The sequence below is a fragment of the Mustela erminea genome, chromosome 6 (genome assembly GCF_009829155.1).
Source record: "Mustela erminea isolate mMusErm1 chromosome 6, mMusErm1.Pri, whole genome shotgun sequence".
NCBI classification, from domain to species: Eukaryota; Metazoa; Chordata; class Mammalia; order Carnivora; family Mustelidae; genus Mustela; species Mustela erminea.
The window spans coordinates 106,614,701-106,634,795 of NC_045619.1; the positions used below are offsets into that span (position 1 = coordinate 106,614,701).

A 20,095-nucleotide genomic window follows, 5' to 3' on the forward strand; every position below is an offset into this window, starting at 1 on the left:
GAAGTAGTAGCTGTAGCAATCAGACAACAAAAAGAAAAAAGGCATCCAAATTGGTAAGAAAGAAGTCAGACTTTCACTATCTGCAGATCATGTGATAGTTTGTTTAGAAAACCTGAGACTCCACAAAAAAACTGCTAGAACTGATAATTCAGTAAAGTCTCAAGGATACAAAATAAACTTTGAGAAATCTGTTGTATTTCTATACACCAATAATGAAGCACCAATAATAATTAAGGAATCAGTCCTATTTATAGTTGTACCAACAACAGTTAAGATCCTTAAGAATGAACCCCTGACACAAAGAAATGGGAAGACATCCCATACTTATGGATTGGAAGAGCAACTATTGTTAGAACATCTGTACTACCCAAAGCAATCTGTACATTTAATGCAGTGCCTATGAAAATACCACCAGCAGGGTCACCTGGGTGGCTCAGGTGGTTAAGCATCTGCTTTCAGCTCAAGTCATGATCCCAGGGTCATGGTATTGAGCCCTACAGGGGGCTCTCGGCTCAGCAGGGAGAGGGTCTGACTCTTCCTCTCCCTTAGCCCCTCCCCACCTTTGTGGTCTTTCTCTCTCAAATAAAGAAATAAAATACTAAAAAAAAAAAAATACCACCAGCATTTTTCACAGAACTAGAACAAACAGTCCTAAAATTTGTATAGAATCATGGAAGATCGCAAATAGCCAAAGCAATCTTGAAACAAAAGCAAAGCTGGAGGCATCACAATTCTGGACTTCAAGTTTTATTACAAAGCTATAGTGATCAAAACAGTACGGTACTAGCACAAAAATAGAACAGAATAGAAATGGAGTAGAAATACTTCTAGCTTAGGAATTTATATCCTCTATGTGTATTTCCATATTTTATGCCTTCAGCATGAGATAATAACCTCAGAATTATTAAGGAAAGCCTTGAAGTTGAACTTCTGAGTTACTAGAACTGTAAAAAGTGCTGAATTCTTTTTTTTTTTTCCTTGAGGGGGAAAATAGCTCTTTCTGGAGGATTTTTTTGTTGCAAGTTTTAAAAAATTACATATTTTTATTTTTTTACTTTTCTTTCTCTTTTTTGTTCTTTTCTTATACCATACCTTTTCCATCTATGTTTTTTCTTCTTTTCTTACTGACACTTTCCCCCCCTTTAGGATCCTGAAATAGTATTAAGTCACCCATTTAGACCAGTAAGTGATGTGACAGAGTAGTGCCATAAAGTCCTGGTTGGTGTTTTTTCTGTATTTTGTATGAGTGGTTTTTTACTACTCTGTAGAAAATGAAGGCACTTTGACCTTTTCTCTCCCTTCCTCAATTAGGAACTCTAGATTTTTCAAAAAATGACTCCTTTCCAAAGAATATTTGGATGAATACAAAGTGGGAAAGTTTCTATGAGATCACAATTTCCTCCCAGGCTTGGAAGTGTTTCATTTCTACTGCTTTTGCCTTGTTTTATTCTTAAATGAGTTCATTCATTCATTAGGGCTGCCTCTCTTTCCTCTAGATTTACTCTGTTGTGGCTTTTAACCATACCAGTTTAGGTTAGAATTTTGCTGACACATTAAAATACATGTCTGCCAGTGGAATCATTTTTAAAGGCCACTGTTAGTAACTGGATTTTCCTAACCGATTAAACCTGAAACAAAAGATGTTGGTAAAGGTTTTGGTCTTAGAAGTACAGCTTTTGCTTTGACAAAGCATTTAGCCCAATTTATGGGAACATTTCTCTTTTACTTAAGGTATTTTGCATCAGTGCTTTCTGAAGTATTTCCTAGCAATATATATGTACCCCTTTAATATATTTTTTAAAGATTTTATTTATTTATTTGATAGAGAGACAGCAAGAGAGGGAACACAAACGGGGAGTGGGAAAGGGAGAAGCTGGCTTCCTGCAGAGCAGGGTAGTCATACATGTATGAGTATGAATGTTTCATTAATACATAAGCATGATTCATACATGCTTGGTAAAGCAGTATATAGGAAAAGGGAAGGGGGAAGTAAGGGTCAAGTGGGAATTAGAGCTCAGCATTGACATTGGTTATAGTAACATCAACAGTGAATCTCTGGCAATGCCTTTTTGAGGGAGATTGGAAAGATTATCTTGGAGAGATCAATAACAGATGAATAGTAGTCTAATGGCTTGTCTGAATATCTCACTTAGACTTAAAAAAACCCGTGTGTTGTCATATGATGATTTTTGGCCTGATATTCAGATATGTACAGTAGTACATCTAAACACAAATCCATTTGAAATCCATGATAATTATTTCTCAAGTTATTACTAATATTTTGTCTATGTAATATTTAAGCAGAGAAAAACTTCATAAATTAAAGACGAGCTATTAGATATTTGATAATTCTCTATTTAATTGAAATACAGATGGTCCTTTGGGACATGGTTTGCCTGCTGCCACTATATATGTCTTATACTGAACACTTTTCTTTGAAGGCACATGAGGCAACACTGGAAGCCAGAGCCAGTCCAGAGATGAGTGACCGAATACAGCAGTTGGAGAGAGAGATTGCCAGGTATAAAGATGAATCTAGCAAGGCCCAGGCAGAAGTTGACCGCCTCTTGGAAATCTTGAAGGAAGTGGAAAATGAGAAGAATGACAAAGATAAGAAGATCGCAGAGTTGGAAAGGTAAGGATAGGCAAACTGAATGATGTATTTACTATGTTAGAAAGGTTAAAGTATGGTTTTAAAACTGTACTTCTGGGGACATACTTGTTCGGTATATCTGCCTCTTGGACTTTAGGTTCTTGTATTATTTTATTAACTTTTTATTCTGAGTCATTGTAAATTAATTGCTGCAACATCTGAAAGGCAGCAACAAATGGGGATATATTAAGAAGTTGTGGACATCAGCATCATTGATTGGAAAGTAAGAAAGTATTCATCAGTGGAGAAGTTAAACTTTTCTATTAGCTAATCATGAGAGTGCAAGTAGCTACTTGCTTTTTAATTACTTTATTATCCACAGAGCAAATGAACCTCAAGTTCAGGGAGGTAATACTTTTTCATTGGCTTAGACTTTTTTTATTGAGCCCGATGCTCCCTTTTGGCTGTGAATTTTTAGACTTTACACAGTTTGTATTGTGGAGAAGCCAGCTATTACATCAGTCCCTAGGTCAAATTTAGAAGAAGCGCCATTTTGAGGATAATTTCAGTGACTTGGATATGATTTTTATGGGTCTTGACTTTGAATTCTTCAAAATGAGCTGTGTTTACAGATCTAGCCCTACAGCTCTCTTGGAATCAATCTTTCTTTCTTTCTTTCTTTCATAAATAGGGTGTTTTATACTAAAGATTAAGTAAATGCCTTTTGATCTCTTCTTTTACAGCATGTATTTAACATAAATTTATAAGTACATAGAAGTAGTTCTTCTAGTAGAATTTCATTAATCACCTCTATTCTTCTAGAGACAACAGTGACAGAATGAAGTCATTAACCTATGGAGCTGAATCTTAGGAATATTTTATTTTCATGTTCTTGAAGATTGGGAAATATGAAACGACTTTCATAAGTTGTTTATTAAGTCTAAAATTTTTGGGTGACTGGGAGATTTGATAATCCCCTGTGGGATTGATTTTTCTCTTACTCTGTTCCCAAGAAACTAAAACAATAAAGTCTAACCCTCATAATTTTTCTTCACTATACTGATTGCATACTCATGAGATTCCTCTTACTTTTGATATTAACTCTATTCATATTTTCTGGTTCTGGATAAGATGAATGGATAGAATCTTTAGATCAGAATTAAAAATTACCCATCTTAAAATGAGATTATTGAATTTTTGTATGCCCTTTTTCATGTTTGTATTGCAGTTTGTCCCCCAGCACACACACACTACATACTCACAAGAACACATGCCTCTCTGTTTTTGTGTTGGCCTGAAATCAGCAGTGCTGCACAGGTTTTAAAATGTAATAATTTTGATGGATTAGTGACTTCCCACCAAATATTTTAATATTTCAGAAGAGAAATTCTTTGATCATGTTTCATTTTTTGGTTTGTTTTCTTGTATTAGAAATCTACATTGAAATTACTGTTTGTTATTCCAGGCAGCTTGCTTGAAAAACTTCTTGATTCATTTTTGGACCTAATACTGATTTTTGGAGTTGGGTGTGACTTGAAAGACAGTAAGAAATAGGATTAAATCTATATTTTATACCCAAAGCACACAAATTGCTTTTATTAACCACTGTATTTCTTACATTTTGAGAAAGTTGTAAATGATCTACTCTTTCCACAGAATATAACTTAAAAGGTTGAAAAGCACTGCACAGTTTTAGCTTCTGGCAGCATTGTAATTTTGTCTTAGGATTTGACACAAAGTTTCTTGGCTACCAAAAAAAGGAAAGTTTTTAAAACTCAGTTTTTGCTCCTGGGTTCATAATTTGTTGCTCAGCTATATAGTTTAAGATCTGAATGATAGAGACAGTTAGGGTTATATTATGCCTCTTGTTCCCCTGTTTAGTACTGAGGTGCATGTGTGTGGCTGCCATGTTTCTTACTAACCATTTGCTTCTTGTGTTGCCATTCCACTATTTCCTAATGTGTGGGTGTCTGTCTCCCCATAATTTATCATTTGAATTTCTTCACCTTTCTTTTAATTTGTATTATCATGGTCCTAATCCATTGGGGTTTTGGTCTCTGTGTGTCTCCCCTCTCGGCCATGCTGTTTCTCAGAAAGCCAGTCTCCCGCAGTTTGTATCTTCCACGCCAGGTTTCTGTCCCTGCACCGTCAGGGGGGTTTGTTTGGGACTTCCTGGGAAAGTGAGTGTTATGTAAGGCTACAGTACTGTACTAGACTGAATTGCTCCTGCTGCTCCTGCTACTGCTGAGGCTTGCTGGGAATTTTGCTTGATCAGAATTAAAGAACAGCCAGTTTGTGTCAAGTTGAACTGTAATTCTTGGGTACTTGTTTTGTGGAAAAAGTATGAGTTCTCTCTGGTAAGGTTCTGGTATTGTCGATTATGATTGTCGTTGTCTTTGATTGTCGTCTTGATTATGATGTCATCGTCTTGATTATGATTGTCATTAGACGATTCCAGCTTCGTCTAATGCTAGAATGCCCTTTAAGTAATGTCCCTTTACTAGTGTGATGGTAGTGCCACACCATAATTCAGGATGTAGAATTCATTCCCTAGGGTGTTCAGCAACCTTCTAAATGAAATAACAAAACAAAACAAAACAAAAAACAAAACAAACAAAAAACCATAATTGAACTAGAGAAAATTCTTAGTAAATTTTGCACATGTCCTAGTATTTCTTACATAAGGATCTTCAAGATTAAAGAACTCACAAAGAATCCCCAGACCCTATTCTTTGTGATCTAGATAAAAAATGATTAGTCCCTTACATTGCCCTTGTAGAACAAGAGTAGCTGCTGTTAGAAGATGACTCAGTGTTGTACCACTCTGCAGTTTTTAGATTATTTATTTATTTATTCATTTGACACAGAGAAATCACAAGTAGGCAGAGAGGCAGGCAGAGAGAGGGGGTGGGGGAAGCAGGCTCCCCGCCAAGCAGAGAGCCTGATCCAGGGCTTGATCCCAGGACCCTGAGATCATGACCTGAGCCAAAGGCAGTGGCTTAACTCACTGAGCCACGCAGGTACCCCAACTCTGCAGTTTTTAAAAGGATTTATATGTATATATCTGTACATATATATATAAATATCTGCACATATAAAGTATTTTCCCAACTAAATATAAGAAGTATTACTTCTAAATTCATATTTTATACTGTGGTGTGATTAAGTTGGGAGTGCAGCCAGAGAGGCAGAAGTAGTAGAAAATACACATATTATATATAATGTCTGGAAATTTATTACAAGGAGTTGTCTTGCATGATTGTGAGAGACTGTCAAAGGAAGTCTGAAATCTGAGGGACTAGCTAACGGAAAGAGAAGGTCATCAGCAGGATAGAAATCCCATGGGCATGGGCAAAAATTCTGCCAAGTCCACAGGCAGAATTTTTTTTTCTCTCCTGGGGAAACCTCAGCCTTGCTTTTAGAGGCCTTCCAAAGGATTCAGTTATACCCACTCTGATTATCTGGGATAATCTCCTTTACTTAAAGGGATTAGAGGATTTAATTGTATCTGCAAAATACCTTCATAGCAACATCTAAATTAGTGTTCAGTTAAGTATCTGGGCACTTTAGTCCAGCCAAGTTGACATTTTAAGAAGTAATCACCTGGTGATTTTGGATAGTCTTAATAAATCAATTTAAGGAAGAATAAAAACAAAAATAAACAAACCCTGGAGCTTTACCTGTCCTTATATAAGTAGATCAATTTAGATTAGCCTCAGGAACCCTGAATGTAATTAAGAATTTTGCTTCTAAAGTGATCATAGTAGAGTTTCTATTTAGATTTATTTTAGAGAGGTTGATCTTTGGCATAATGTTTAAAATATTGAGAGAAGAGGAATGTAGGCTGATAGAATTCTGATTTAGTATCTTTTCAGACTTCTGCAATAATGGTTTAAAACATTTTTTAATTAAAGAAATTATTTTTATTGAGGTATAATTGGCATATGACATTATATTAATTTTAGTATACAACATAATGATTCAGTAGATTGTGTAGATTGCAAAATAATCACCACAATAGCTACAGTGAACAACGTCATCTACCTTTTTGTAAAAGCCAGTTTTACTAACTTCCCTGAGGTAGTAATTTCTCTTTTCTTTATTTGTGCTATTCTTACAGTGTCTGTCATGTTCTGCTCTGTGACTCTACATTATTGAGGGCCTAATCAGTATATAGTTTGATACAAAAAGAGCTCCTTTCTTGTTTCACTGTCTAATCATCCCACATTTCTTTCATTTTTATCTACCACTTGTGTATTCAGACCTTTCATCAATTAAATAGATGATTTTAGTCTATTATACACTTATTAGTGATACTGCAAATATTATTTTTTACTCATTTCTTCTATGTTTGTAATGTGTTTACAGTTGTGCCTATACTTTTCCTTCTGTAATAGTATAAGTAAATTCGTATCTATAAAGTATTTTTATATAATTTAAATAATCCTGTGGGATTATTTTTCGATCTGTAGGTTAGATAGAGGTGTAGATAACTTCCTACCTCTTTTGTCACAATGAAATACCAATTGTAACTTTTATTTTTACATTTTAACATCTCTGAATCTGGGATATGTGTGCAAATAATGGCACCACATAGTTTAATTAGTATTTTTTTTCATCTTAGTGATACATAAAGTAATGGTACATCTTCTGTCCTTGGTGAATTGATTTTGAAGATGCATGCAAAGAGAGTGAATTAAATTGCTTCAGAGAATGTGGAAGTGGAAGAAAGTATTTCCAGATTAACTTTGTTTTCTGATGTACCCCATTTTAAATGTGTGTGTAGTCAAATGTATATATTTAGTATTATAATTAGATATTGATTATCTTACCTACTTCCTGTTTATTTATTTATATAGGTTGACCTGAAATTTTTTTGGACCTTTGTATTGGGAAAATGAGCTTTATGTTTGTGATTGCTTCATATTGGTTTCACAGTATATTTAGCCATCTACACAGTATAACCTGAAAATGTAAACCTATATATTTAGTCTTCATACTTACAAATTTTTTTTCGTAAAGAAATGCCAAATTGATACTCAGCTTAAAGTCTTCCGATATCTTCTGTCTAAAAATTTAATTAAACTGTATATAGCTTTGGCATAAACTTGTATACAATTATGAGGAAAATATATCCTTAGAGAAGAATTTCCTTTCTTTTAAATTCATGATTATGTATCTTTGACCCATGAAGTTCAGTGTCAGAAAATGTGGTCTTCGTGTAGTTTGAGTAGAAGAGAAGTGACTGCTGCTGCAGGGGTTGTGTGTTCTTGCTTGAGGGACAATGGACTGTGTTTTTTTTTTTTTTAAAAAAAGGAAAGAAATATACTAAGAATATGATAACTGAAGATGACTGGTTCTTTATCTGATCCTGCTTGCTTCAGCTTGCTTTCTGATGAAACTGCTTGTTCTTTCTTCTTCTTCCTTGATGAATTTCACTGATTTTATTTAAAAGAAGAATAAATCACACAGCTTTGCATAGTCAATTCTGTTAGATCATTTTTCCAAAATTTCTTGTGGGCACAGCACCTTGTAATTTGTTAGTACAGTCTTTATAGGAATTTTTGTTTAGTGGTTACCTAAAGTTTTTACATGAAGGGGCAAACATTAGAATTCTATGGAATTATTCTATATGCATATTTTTTCTTCCATATCAGTTTCCCAAGAGCTATAGGTTGATGCCAAAGTGAAATATGACTCATGAACAATGAAATAGGTAAAAAGTTGCTCACTGTTGGTAGGAGTAAGCTTAATTTTTTTCCTGGTGGATGTACCCAGGTCTTATTTAAAGCCTTGCAACCATGGGAAATTTCAGTGTCATTGTTGATCTAAAATTATTCTGATTTATTGTGTCATAACCAACAAAGAAAAGATACTTGAGAACAGTCATTTAGAGATTGGCCTATTTTTGGATTTGAACATTGTCTGCATTCTTTACTGTGTTAAATATGCCAAAGATGCATGGATTCATTTTATACATTCCCTTTAGGAATCTGTAAGCATCACAGAACATATAAAATATGCCCAGGGAGATGTCAGCAGACCCACATTTTTATCCTGCATCTGCCACTTACACATTGTGTGATTGTGAGGAAGTAATTTTTTTTCTCTGTTTTTCATTTCTCTTTATCTTATAGAATTGGACTAATAAATTTTGTCATCCTTACCTTTCATTATTTTCACAATGACTTTTAAAAACCCTGGTTTTAAATACTGAAAATTTAGAAAACATTAAAGTACAAATTGAAATGGTGCTTGCATTCAAGAAATAAACCTTTTGTTTTGGATTCTGAAAGTAAAATTTAGATCCTAAAGACGATCTGCATGGTGCTAGCCACTAGAAGTCTAAGTATTTGGAGGATAATACTAACTTCAGTGAAATTGATTAATTTTTAAAAGGGAAAAACTGCCTGTTGTTATAAAAAGCAATAATGAACCACTGGGGCTTCATTATGTGTAGGAATATTGAGCATGGCAATTTTGCATCTCTAAGTGCTGAGCACTATTAGAAATGGGATCATGTTTATAGAGCTGTATATTCTTGTTCATTATTGCTTTTAGATTGCACCATTTCAGGTAGATTTTGGTAGATTTGGAATGAGAAAAAAATTAGGCTCTAATTAGGAAAAAGTTACTGTTTTCACATTTGGGATCATTATTTCAAGTTCTTCCTCATTATTTAGAATTCTGTGTTCCACAGAATGATTGAATCTCTTGATGTTTTTCTGCTTTTGTTGTGGATAAGTTGGATCCCAGAAATGGAGTTGGGGGTGTGTAAAGGAGTAGTCAGTTATAAGGTGGGTATGTATAAAATTAAGATGATTGAAGTTGTGAAATCACAGTTAACTACTTAAATGAGAAGAGGGAAGCGTTGACCTTCTCTCTTTTTCCTTTGTGTTTAATAAATTGTTTCTTCCCCCTGCTTCAAGAAATGATAAATTTTAAACAAAAGTTTTCCTTGAAACTTATATTAAGGTACAATGGTGTAATCTAATATGAAAAAACACATGTTGAGAGTTGAAAATCTGAAATTACTAATTTTTAGTGCCTGTGCAGAATCTGTGTTACTCCCTTACCTTCTCTAATCCTGTGCTTTTATGTTTTGTCTGTGTCTATGAATAACATTATTTCTTGAATATTGTCCTTATTAATTCTTTCTAACTTTCTCTTTCACATTTCCTTCCTGGATTTGCTGTTTTCTTCAGTCTCACCTCAAGGTCAGTATGCTTGTACTAAAACAAAGATTAAGAGCATGGCATACTAACATTGTCTTGAGCTTTATTTAATGAGGTACTGAAACGATAGCACTTACCCCAAGAAAGATATGTCTAGAAATCTTGTTAGGAGTGTATAAAATGTCAGAAGTTCTAGGTTTACCAGAAGAGTGGATTCAAAGTTATGTGCTTCAAAAGACAAAGTAGTCAGAAAGCAAGAATCAGACTGAGCAGGTTTTGACTGAGAGCGAAATAAAGATGAAAGGAGTCACCAGGGGAATGAGAAGAAAAAATGTTTTAATTTAAATTTCATCAAAGACATAGAAAATGCAGCATGAATGTTGGAGGGAAAATTGCTATAGTCTGTGGATTTTTAGAAGAATCTTAAAATTATTTTACATACACAATCCTTTACACCCTTGAAATTTTGGTTTTGTTTTGTGATTCTGCTGAATGGTAGAATAAGAGATAATCAAAAACAGCCGGTGCCACTTCGATTTATAAGTGCCAGAGGCACTACAGTAGAATCTTTATATAGTTCATTTCAGTTGCTCTTCCCAGCCAGTATGTAGAGAGATTTATCATTTCCCCTGTTCAGGTGGATAGCATAAATTCTGAGCCCATTAAGTAATTTGTCCATCTTTATTAGGAACAGAATCTAACAGTGCACAATTGGAAACCTGAATTTTTAAAAAATATTTTATTTATTTGACAGACGGAGATCACAAGTAGGCAGAGAAGCAGGCAGAAAGAGAGGAGGAAGCAGGCTCCCCACTGAGCAGAGAGCCCAATGTGGGGCTCGATCCCAGGACCCTGGAATCCTGACCTGAGCCGAAGGCAGAGGCTTTAACCTGCTGAGCCACCCAGGCGCCCCCTAAATTTTTTTTTAAAGAGTGAGGGGGAAGGACAAAGGGAGAGAGAGAGCATCCCAAGGAGGTTCCACACCCAGTGTGGAGCCTCATGGGTTTTGATCTCACTACCCTGAGATCATGACCTGAGTCAAAATCAAGTCAGACACTTACCAGACTGAGCCATCCAGGCACCCCAGAAACCTGAATTTTAGAAGTTATCTCTTTTGCATGTGAGCATGGAAATGTAAATGAAGGCATGAGAATTTCTGATGTGGTTCCAAAAATGATATGGTTAACACCATATGCACTTTACCTGGCTGCTGTTTTCTAATAGTAATGGCATCATGTAAATTACTGTTTATCAAAGCAGTTGTCTTCTTTGAGTCTCACAGGTAGTGTATGGGTTACACAGGACAGATTATCATTCTGATGAGCAAGAAAGATTAGGGAACATGATTTCTCCAGGGTCAACCAACTAGTAAGTGGTGGAATTAGATTTGAAGCCAGAGCTTCTCATTTCAACCTCAGGACTTTATGTATTCTCTGTACTCTAATGTCAGAATTAGAGTATGAGCTATAGAGTCCCAGGTAGGTTGAATCTTCTTTGGTAGATTTTTATCTGTGGTGTTTTCATCTGTAAAATTGCGATAATTATCTAATTTAAAGAGTCCTTGTCAACACTGAATGAGTTCATATAAATAGAACAGCATCTGGTACAGGGTAAACAATCAATAGATAGAGCTATTATGGTATTTTTGCCTTTTCATGGAGTCCTGTTGGATCTAGCATATGATAGTATGGTAGTATGGTGTGAAATATTTCAGGTTCTTTAAAGTACTATACTGTTCTTACTGATTCTTACCACGGTTAATAGAAAGTGCAAAGTAGAATCTCAGGGCAAAGTTGTATTTCTGTAGAAAATGTGAAAAGGAGACATATTCCTTCTGTAATGATATTTTAAGACTCCACTTAACCTTTTTAGGTGCTACATTTCTATTATGGGTAGATAAGATGTTGAGGCGTTTTAGGAAAAAGGTTCTCTTTCCCATTTCTGCTCCCTGGTATTTCTTCTCATTGTTTAAATTGATGACCTAAATGATATTTCTGAAAAAGTCCCCTTACCTTTGACTTATTTAAGAATAAAGCAGTTTGGGGGCACCTTGGTGGCTCAGTTGTTAAGCATTTGCCTTTCTGCTCAGGTCATGATCTCGGTGTCCTAGGATCCAGCCCTGCATCAGGGTTCCTGCATCAGGCTTCCTGCTCAGTAGGAAGCCTGCTTCTCGCTTTCCCACACTCCCCCTAGTTGTGTTCCTGTGCGTGCTCGCGCTTTCTCTCTCTCTCTCAAATAAATAAAAAGATAAATAAAATATTTTTAAAAAGTATAAAGCAATTTATGTGGGTTTGAAATACAGTAAAAAGCAAAATTAACCTGGGTCACCTGGGTGGCTCAGTGGGTTAAAGCCTCTGCCTTCGGCTCGGGAGATGATCTCAGGGTCCTGGGATTGAGCCCTTTGTCGGGCTCTCTGCTCCGCGGGGAGCCTGCTTCATCCTCTCTCTCTGCCTCTCTGCCTACTTGTGATCTCTGCCTGTCAAATAAATAAATAAAATCTTAAAAAAACAAAAAACAAAATTAGCCCTTCTTTCATACTTACACTGATCTAGTTTTTGAAGAGGTGTCTTCTTCCGATTTACACTGTTCCATTCCTTTTCTCTTAGCAGATAACTTCCCATCCTTTGCCCGGTAAATAGAGCTTTAGGGTATCCATAGTCCTGGGATAATGTTTTCACTCATGTTCCAGCTCTTTTCCAAGGCCACATTTTCCTATCCTCTTTTATTCCTTCCCTCTTCTCTGTTTTAAAACCCTTGCTCCGTAAGTGAAGTGTTCTTCTCCTTATTTCTATTCTCTTCCTTTCCACCGATTATCGCAAATGTAAAACATATACTAGTTTCCCCCATCCTTAAAAAGAAACAGAGGTAATCCTTCTCAGTATCTTTTCCTTGGCCTCAGTTCAATACAGCTTCTTATTTTTACCTTTTTTTTTTTTTCCTACTGACTTGCACAGTTTCTGGAAGAAATCATTTATGTTTCCTGCCTCCACTTTCCACACTTGTATTTCTTTTCCAAATGTAATCTGGACTCTTTTCTCACAGGGGTGCTAGATGGCTTCAGTGGTAGGCTGTTGCCGAATTTGGTGACTTTGTTTGTGTTGGGCCTTTTGACCTTTCTGGGGTGTTAGATATTATTATCTCTTTTCTTTTAGAAGGCTGTCTTTTGTCATTTATGTGACATTGTTTTCTACTAGCTATCTTAACACCTCCTTGACCTCCTTCACTCTATCTTGCTTTTCTTTCTTTCTTTTCTCCTCCTCCTCCTTTTTCTCTTTCTCCTTCAAAGATTTTACATGTTCATTTGAGCGAGAGTGGGACACAGGGAGAAGACACTCCGCGCTGAGTAGGCTGAGCAGGGATGCTGCTGCAGGGTGGATCCCACGGTCCTGGGATCTTGACCTGAGCTGAAGGTAGACTCTTTTTTTTTTTAATTTTATTTTATTTTAAAGATTTTTTGTTTATTTATTTGACAGAGAGATAACAAGTAGGCACAGAGGCAGGCAGAGAGAGAGAGGGAGGAAGCAGGCTCCCTGCTGAGCAGGAGCCCGATGTGGGGCTTGATCCCAGAACCCTGGGATCATGACCCAAGCCGAAGGCAGAGACTTTAACCCACTGAGCCACCCAGGCGCCCTGAAGGTAGACTCTTAACCAATTGAGCCACCCAGGCACCCCTGCTTTTCTCCCTTTTATATGTTCCTTAACCCTTGGGCTTTCTCATAATCCTTGTAAAAAAAAATTCATTTTTGTTTACATTATTGGTTACCTGCCTTATTACTACCAAAGTCTCAGTTTTATTTATTTTGTTTTGTTGAAGTTTTTATGGAACTTCTATTTCAAACCGTACTTACTACAGAACAAATCCTACATTGTTTGCAATAAAAGTAGCAAGCACAAATACTGCATTTAAACAGTGTTATTCCCATTATCTACTGTAAATGTTTTCTCCACATACTTTAATAAAGCAGTGTGGGTACCACTTAAGTAATTCCAAGTATTGGTACAGTCTGAACACAGTTCACCTTTAGTAACAAAATACCATGAAGGCTTGTGTTTGGAGAACTTTGATCTCTAACTTAAACATGAAGTGGACATATTTTTACGGGGAGGTTTTAGCACTTTTGCCTTTTGTATGACAGGTTTTGATCTAAATACCTCTAAACAAAACCTGCCCCAGAAGAATTTGTCTGTGGAAGTCATTGTTGTATGCGTAATTCTCTGAGTTACAAATTGTGCTAATTATCATACTGTTAGTTTTTTGTAGTTTTTACTCCAGTAATAAATGCCATTAAGCTGTACTTACTTCTAAATAAGTTTATTTTCCAAGGAATACAAAATAAAACAGGTTTTGTTTCTCCATTGGCAAAGATCGTTTTGGTTGTGGGTGTAAAAAAAAGTCTTTCTTAGCTTCAGGTTGAAATTTATGCAGTATTTTTTTCTGTACAGAAGCATTTCACTTGGTTTTGCCAAGTCCAGTTGAGCAGATCCTTAAGAGAGTATTAATAGTTTAAGATTGGATTGGATAATTTGTATAACTTCATTATGGGACCTTGGGCAAAATACTTAACTCTTAAGTGTTTGTTTTAACCACCTGTTTTGTGTTAATAGTGACACTTAAGCGTAGTGTTTGTTTTTTAAGCATTTCTGGTTTGGACAGATTTATTTGTTTTCTCTCCTCCTCTGTTCTCTCTGTTTTCCTCTGTCCCTGTTTCCATTAGTACAAAGCAGAGAGATTTTTATTTAGAGTGATGAGCCAGGAGCTATTTCTCTGATTGCCCATCTTAAGAGTTTTTTTTTTCATTATTGTCTGATACTAAGCTCTAAGACCTCATAAGGTGACATTTACAAAAAGAGGTGTAACTATATATTCAAGGCTTCATTCTTTTTTGTTTTTAGCTGAACTGTTCAGGATTTTGTAGGCCCCAAAGCATTTCTGACCTTGTTTTATCTGTTTACAAGGCGTTTGATTCATAGACAAGAGTTTTTAAATCTAGGAGAATGACCTGTTTTTAGTTGCATTTTTTTGTTCCTTACCTGTCATTCTTTTGGCTTTCTTAAACAGCATTATTTTTCAAGAATGTATCTCCTTATTTTTTTTCCTTTCAAGCAATACTATTGCCTAGTCTTTTTTTAATGGGTTACGCAAGCATAGTGTAGCCACACCTCCATTAACTAACTTCTCCTGAAATATAGTGTTATTATTTTGAATTATTCATTGGTAGAAAAAAATGTATGAACACATACTTGTTCTGATCTACCTGACTGTTCTGCTGAAAAGTATTGAGTTTTGTGCCATCTTGCACTGAGAAGTGGTAAATGTAGTTTTTCTTAGTAGAGCTGTAGACAATTACGTGGCATTCTGTACATGAGCTAAAGATGGCAAATTCAATAGCGAAGGGAAGAAAGTCTAAATTTACAGTTAGTTGAAATTTGAATTTGTATATGGTTGCCAGATTTAGCAAATACACATATGAGATACCAGTTAAATTTGTAAACAATGACTACTTTGTTAGTATTAATGTGTTGTAAATACCAGGACATACTTGTACTAAAACATTGTCACATATCTGAAATATAAATTTGAAAGGACTTTCAGTATTTTATCTGACAAACATCATTCCTCCCAATCTCATTCTTTATCTCATTTCATATCATAACAATTCTAGGAAGTGGATGATATTTTCCTGTTTTACGGATGAGAGAGAATTGAGGTTCAGTGGAGTTAGTGGACTTACTTAGGGTTATTGCTACAATATGGCAGAGTCTTTAGTACAAATTCGGTTTTTCTGATTTCATGTTTACCACATACTTTAATTTTCCTGTTTCCTGTTTTATATATCCGTGTGAGGTCCAGATGCAATCTGTAGATTATAATATGTTTTAAATATATATTTTTACTTCCTTGGAATATGGGGGTCAGAAGTTGGATTAATTGTGTTATCCTTTGGTGAGAATTGCCTCTCTTACCATTTCTAGCCTGCTGTATGAGATACTCCTTCAGTAGTGATGGGATTATTTCCGGGTGTTCCCCTGATGATTCATACAATACTTACAGCTTTGTTCAAGAAAAGCTCCACAATAACTTATATTTTAGATAGTGTGATTTGTTTGGTAAGGTTAATTTAGAACCTTGCTTCCTAAATTTTAATAGCATACAAATTATATTGGAGTTTGTTAAAATGTTTTTCTGATGTGTGGGTTTGGATAGGGCTTGGGCTTTTTACGCTGATAACAGCTGTCAGACAGTGTCAATGATGCTGATTTGCGGATGTTGCTTTGACTGGCAAGGCTTTAGAACACTGGCTATGAATGAACAGTTTTGGAATTGATTTTTTTTTTTTAAGATTATTTATTTATTTATTTGACAGAGAGAGAGAGAAATCACAAGTAGGCAGAGGGGCAGGCAGAGAGAGAAGGGGAAGCAGGCTCCCTGCTGAGCAGAGAGCCCGATGTGGGACTCTATCCCAGGACCCTGAGATCATGACCTGAGCCGAAGGCAGAGGCTTTAACCCACTGAACCACCCAGGCGCCCCTTGAATTAGTTTTTATCTTTTTAAAAAATTTTTCACATTTAACATTATCCCTGTTGATTTCTCTATATCAGCTCATATTTGAACTTACAAGAATCTATTCTTCATTGATTTCAAGGTAGTAATGCCACCTTTTGCCTCTGTTAAAGATCCTCTGGGGTGTCATACTGGCATGGATACAGAGACAAGTGGAACTCTTCAGGATACTAGAACAAAAACATTGTTTTCATTAGCACCTATTACCTGGTCATTTATATGTATAAAAACACGTTGAGTAGTATAATGGAGTAACAGAATTGAGAATGGAGCAGGGGGAAAGGAGTGGGTCACAAAACTTAAAGACAGTTGGCTGGCTTGGGTGCGGCTCACAGTTTTGCAGAAACCTTCCTTCCAACCTCCAGTTTCTATTTTCTGTATGACTTCGAGGTCTCAGAATTTGAGATTGTAGACTAGGAGATAAAGATGAGGAAATCAAGAGTCTAAATGGGCAGCTGTAAGGTGATTTGGTGGTGTTTGGTTGGAGTGTTTATGTTGGTCTTTGTCAGTGAAGATGATACAAGTTTAATGAAATGGAAGAACTTGACCTTTGTCATATACAGGAAGAAATGTATTTGCTTAAATTTTCTTCACTTATTTTTCTTAAGAGAGAATTATTTTGTTTCTGTTTTGCTTGGGATATTTACCCCCACTGGCCCTAAAAGACATTGTTAAGATGTTGTTGCTAGCTCTTTGGTCTAGGTATTAAGCATTTCAGTGTTAGTTATGAGTTTCTAAATTAAAAAATCACTAAAGTTTGTTAAACTTAACTATTTTGAAAGAGGTAGCAGAAATTTATTACCTTCATATGTGATCTTTTAATTGAGATGTAAAAAGGAGAGTTCTTTGCAGATGACTTTCTAAGGGAGCTAAAAGCAAGGAGTAATAGGTTTAGAGAAGTGGTCATGATTTAGTTTGGAGATAATAAAAAAAACTTAGAATATGTGTTTTGAGAGGAAGAGTCAGCACAGGCTATCCTTACCTGATTTAAGGGAGGTTGGTTAGTATAAAGTATATTAACTTGTCTGTTCTCATTACTAGTTCAGTTTATCAGTGTAACTTCAGGGCAAAGTCAAATTGATCTTTTTTTGCATTACTGTAAAAGCTATCTAACTGTCCCTCTGTCCCCCAAATTATGATTCCCCTTCAGTGTGTTTTCCTAAATTTTGGAAATCTGATTGTACCACTTCCCTATATAAAGTCTTACACATTTGGGATAAACTGCCAATTCCTTGCTTAATGTTACGTAATTATTTGATTTTTGTTTATTTTAGCTTCCTTTTTCTCTGTTCTCCAATTTTATTTTAAAAGTTTAAAGATTATTTACTTATTTATTTAGAGCATGCATGCAAGCAGGAGAGGAGCAGAGGGAGAGGGAAAGAGAGAATCTTTATCTTTTTAAAGATTTTTTGTTTATTTATTTGAGAGAGAGCAGAGCAAGGAAGAACATGAGTGGGGCAAGGAGGGGGAGAAGGAGAAGCAGCAGGGAGCCCAGTGTAGGGCTCCATCCCAGAACCCTGGGATCATGACTTGAGCCAAAGGCAGCTGCTTAACTGACTGAGCCACCCAGGTCCCCCGAGGTAATGTCTTATAGATGTAGAATTATTCCCTGACTCTTTCTACCTGAAGCTTTTGGCTCCTTTTTTGGTCTCTCCACGTAAAGTTAAAAGTTAAAATGTCTTATGTTTAGTTTCTAATAGTTCGCAGTACACTTTCACATCTACACCATCCATACACACATTTACACCATCCAGTGTAAACGAAGAGACGAATGTATGGAAGAACTAAAGGCTTATTTTTTTACACTCATAGTTTTAAGTCGAGGGAAAGTGTAATTTTTAAAAGGCAGGTCTGCATAGAAATGCTCCCAACTTCAGGGCTGAAGCTCACTATCTGAAGAGTTCAGTTGAGAAAAATGAAATGAGTCAATATGAGAATGCCAAAATGTGCTGGTTCTTCTGGAAACAGGAAAAAAAGACTGAAAGATGAAATTTCTTCAGAACAAAGGAAGCCATGGAAGATAATAGCTCTATAAAGCTATAGCTTTCCACCTTTCGCTTATTGTGTATGTATCATGTAAGCCGTATTAGTCAGTATTTGGTTTCAGAGATGTTACCAAATAATCATTTTTTGCTTATAATTAGACTGGTTAAGTATATGATATTTGTAGTCAGACAGCCCTAGAGTTGAGTATTATTTCTTTGTGTGTAAAACTGTAATTTGGGCTAATTACTAAATTTTATTGAGGGTTTGGGCTTTTATCTATAAAGTAGAATAAATGAAAGCTCATGAAAGTGTTTTGAATAAGGTGACAAAAGAGATGATGTGATGATAAACATTAAGGTGCTTGGTATATGATGAAAAACTTACAAAGGTGATAAAAAACTTATATGATGAAAAACTTACAAACTTACAAAGGTTATTATTTTACTTATCTAACATAGTGCTGTACTTAACATTCAAATATAGAATGTTCAGTCACACACAAACCCACCTAGCCCTTCCCACCACCTGCAAAGGTAGGTGAGCATTTCTGTAATTCCATAATTCTCTGCAGGTTAATGTTTGGGGAATTTAGGATTTACATTTATGTATTCTTATATAATAAGGTAGATATGTGTGTTTATGTGCATGTATGCATGTGACAATGAATGTCACTAGCTTTTTGCCATGTGCCAGATCCTATGCTATGCATTTTTCATACATTCCACATAACAACTCTATATCACAAATTAAAATATAAAAAACAAAAAGCCCCGAAACTTAAAAAGAGCATTTGATCACTTAGGTAATGAATAGTAAACCAATATTTAATCCAGAGATCTCCAATCTTAATCATTATATTCTCATGAGGGGTTCTCACAGTCCCAGGGACCTTGAACATGTTTTGAGATTTATGAGTTTCCTATGCTGATATTATGATTTTGTATTTTTATTTCAGTGACAGTTAAAAACACAATTTTTGTACATATTTTGGATCTTCTGGGTGAAATCCTATAACTAGCACATTTATCCATATGCACTCAATTCGTGGTTATGATCTCATTGTTATTAAGTATTACTCCTGTAATTGCTATGGACCAATGAGGAAAGAAGGAAGCTTTTATTTCAGGCAAAGTTCAAATGATGTTATGATGTGCTGTAGGAAGCAAACCTGTCTTTACCACTTTGACGAAGGAAAGTTTGGGGACAGTTTAATCTTCTTATGAGTCAAAAGCACTTGGACCATAGTAGTAAGTACCATATGTGCACTGTGAGCAGTGATTTGCCTGCATCTTAAATCAATATTGGCAGTTTGAATTTCACTGTGTATTTTAGTTTTTCTTGTATTTAATCTCTAAGTCTAGAGTTAATATTTGTGTATTTCAAGTAATATAATTTATGAACAGAGTCTAGAAAATATTTTCCTTTACACATTATGCTATAATATATCATACTAGTTCAGGTGTAGACCCTTCAGTCATGGGGATGAAGCAGTTCTGGTCGCGGGGAGTGCTGGAAAGCTTTGCCAGGATGCTAGCATTTCAACTTCATTTTAAAGGATGAGTACTTGTATACTAGGCAGAGATAGGGTAATGGCATTAAGACATCTGAAGAGCCCAAAACAAAAAACTTACTGCAGGAGGAAATAGAATTACAGACACATGAATAGAAATGTAGATGATCGTTAAGGGCCTTTGGTGCTAATTAAGGGAGTTTAGATTTTATTATGAGGTCACTGTGTCTCGAAAGTGAAACACCGGCATGTAAACTAAACTTTTATA

The 20,095-nt window shown here is 35.6% G+C and overlaps 1 protein-coding gene across 13 annotated transcripts in view; it reads left to right on the forward strand.

Moving 5' to 3' along the window:
- Nucleotides 1-20,095, forward strand: part of ERC1 (ELKS/RAB6-interacting/CAST family member 1) — a 541,029-nt gene that overhangs the window by 193,485 nt on the left and 327,449 nt on the right. For 9 of the 13 annotated variants that reach the window (XR_004287084.1, XM_032349214.1, XM_032349215.1 and 6 more), the window contains 2 exons: nucleotides 2,442-2,635; nucleotides 9,799-9,810. Coding sequence is in view for 12 of the 13 variants with exons in the window: in XM_032349214.1 (XP_032205105.1) it covers nucleotides 2,442-2,635; nucleotides 9,799-9,810 (206 nt within the window). In the remaining variant the exon portion in view is untranslated. The remainder of the gene's footprint in view (nucleotides 1-2,441; nucleotides 2,636-9,798; nucleotides 9,811-20,095) is intronic. The other 4 variants (XM_032349212.1, XM_032349206.1, XM_032349207.1 and 1 more) reach the window with 1 other exon arrangement.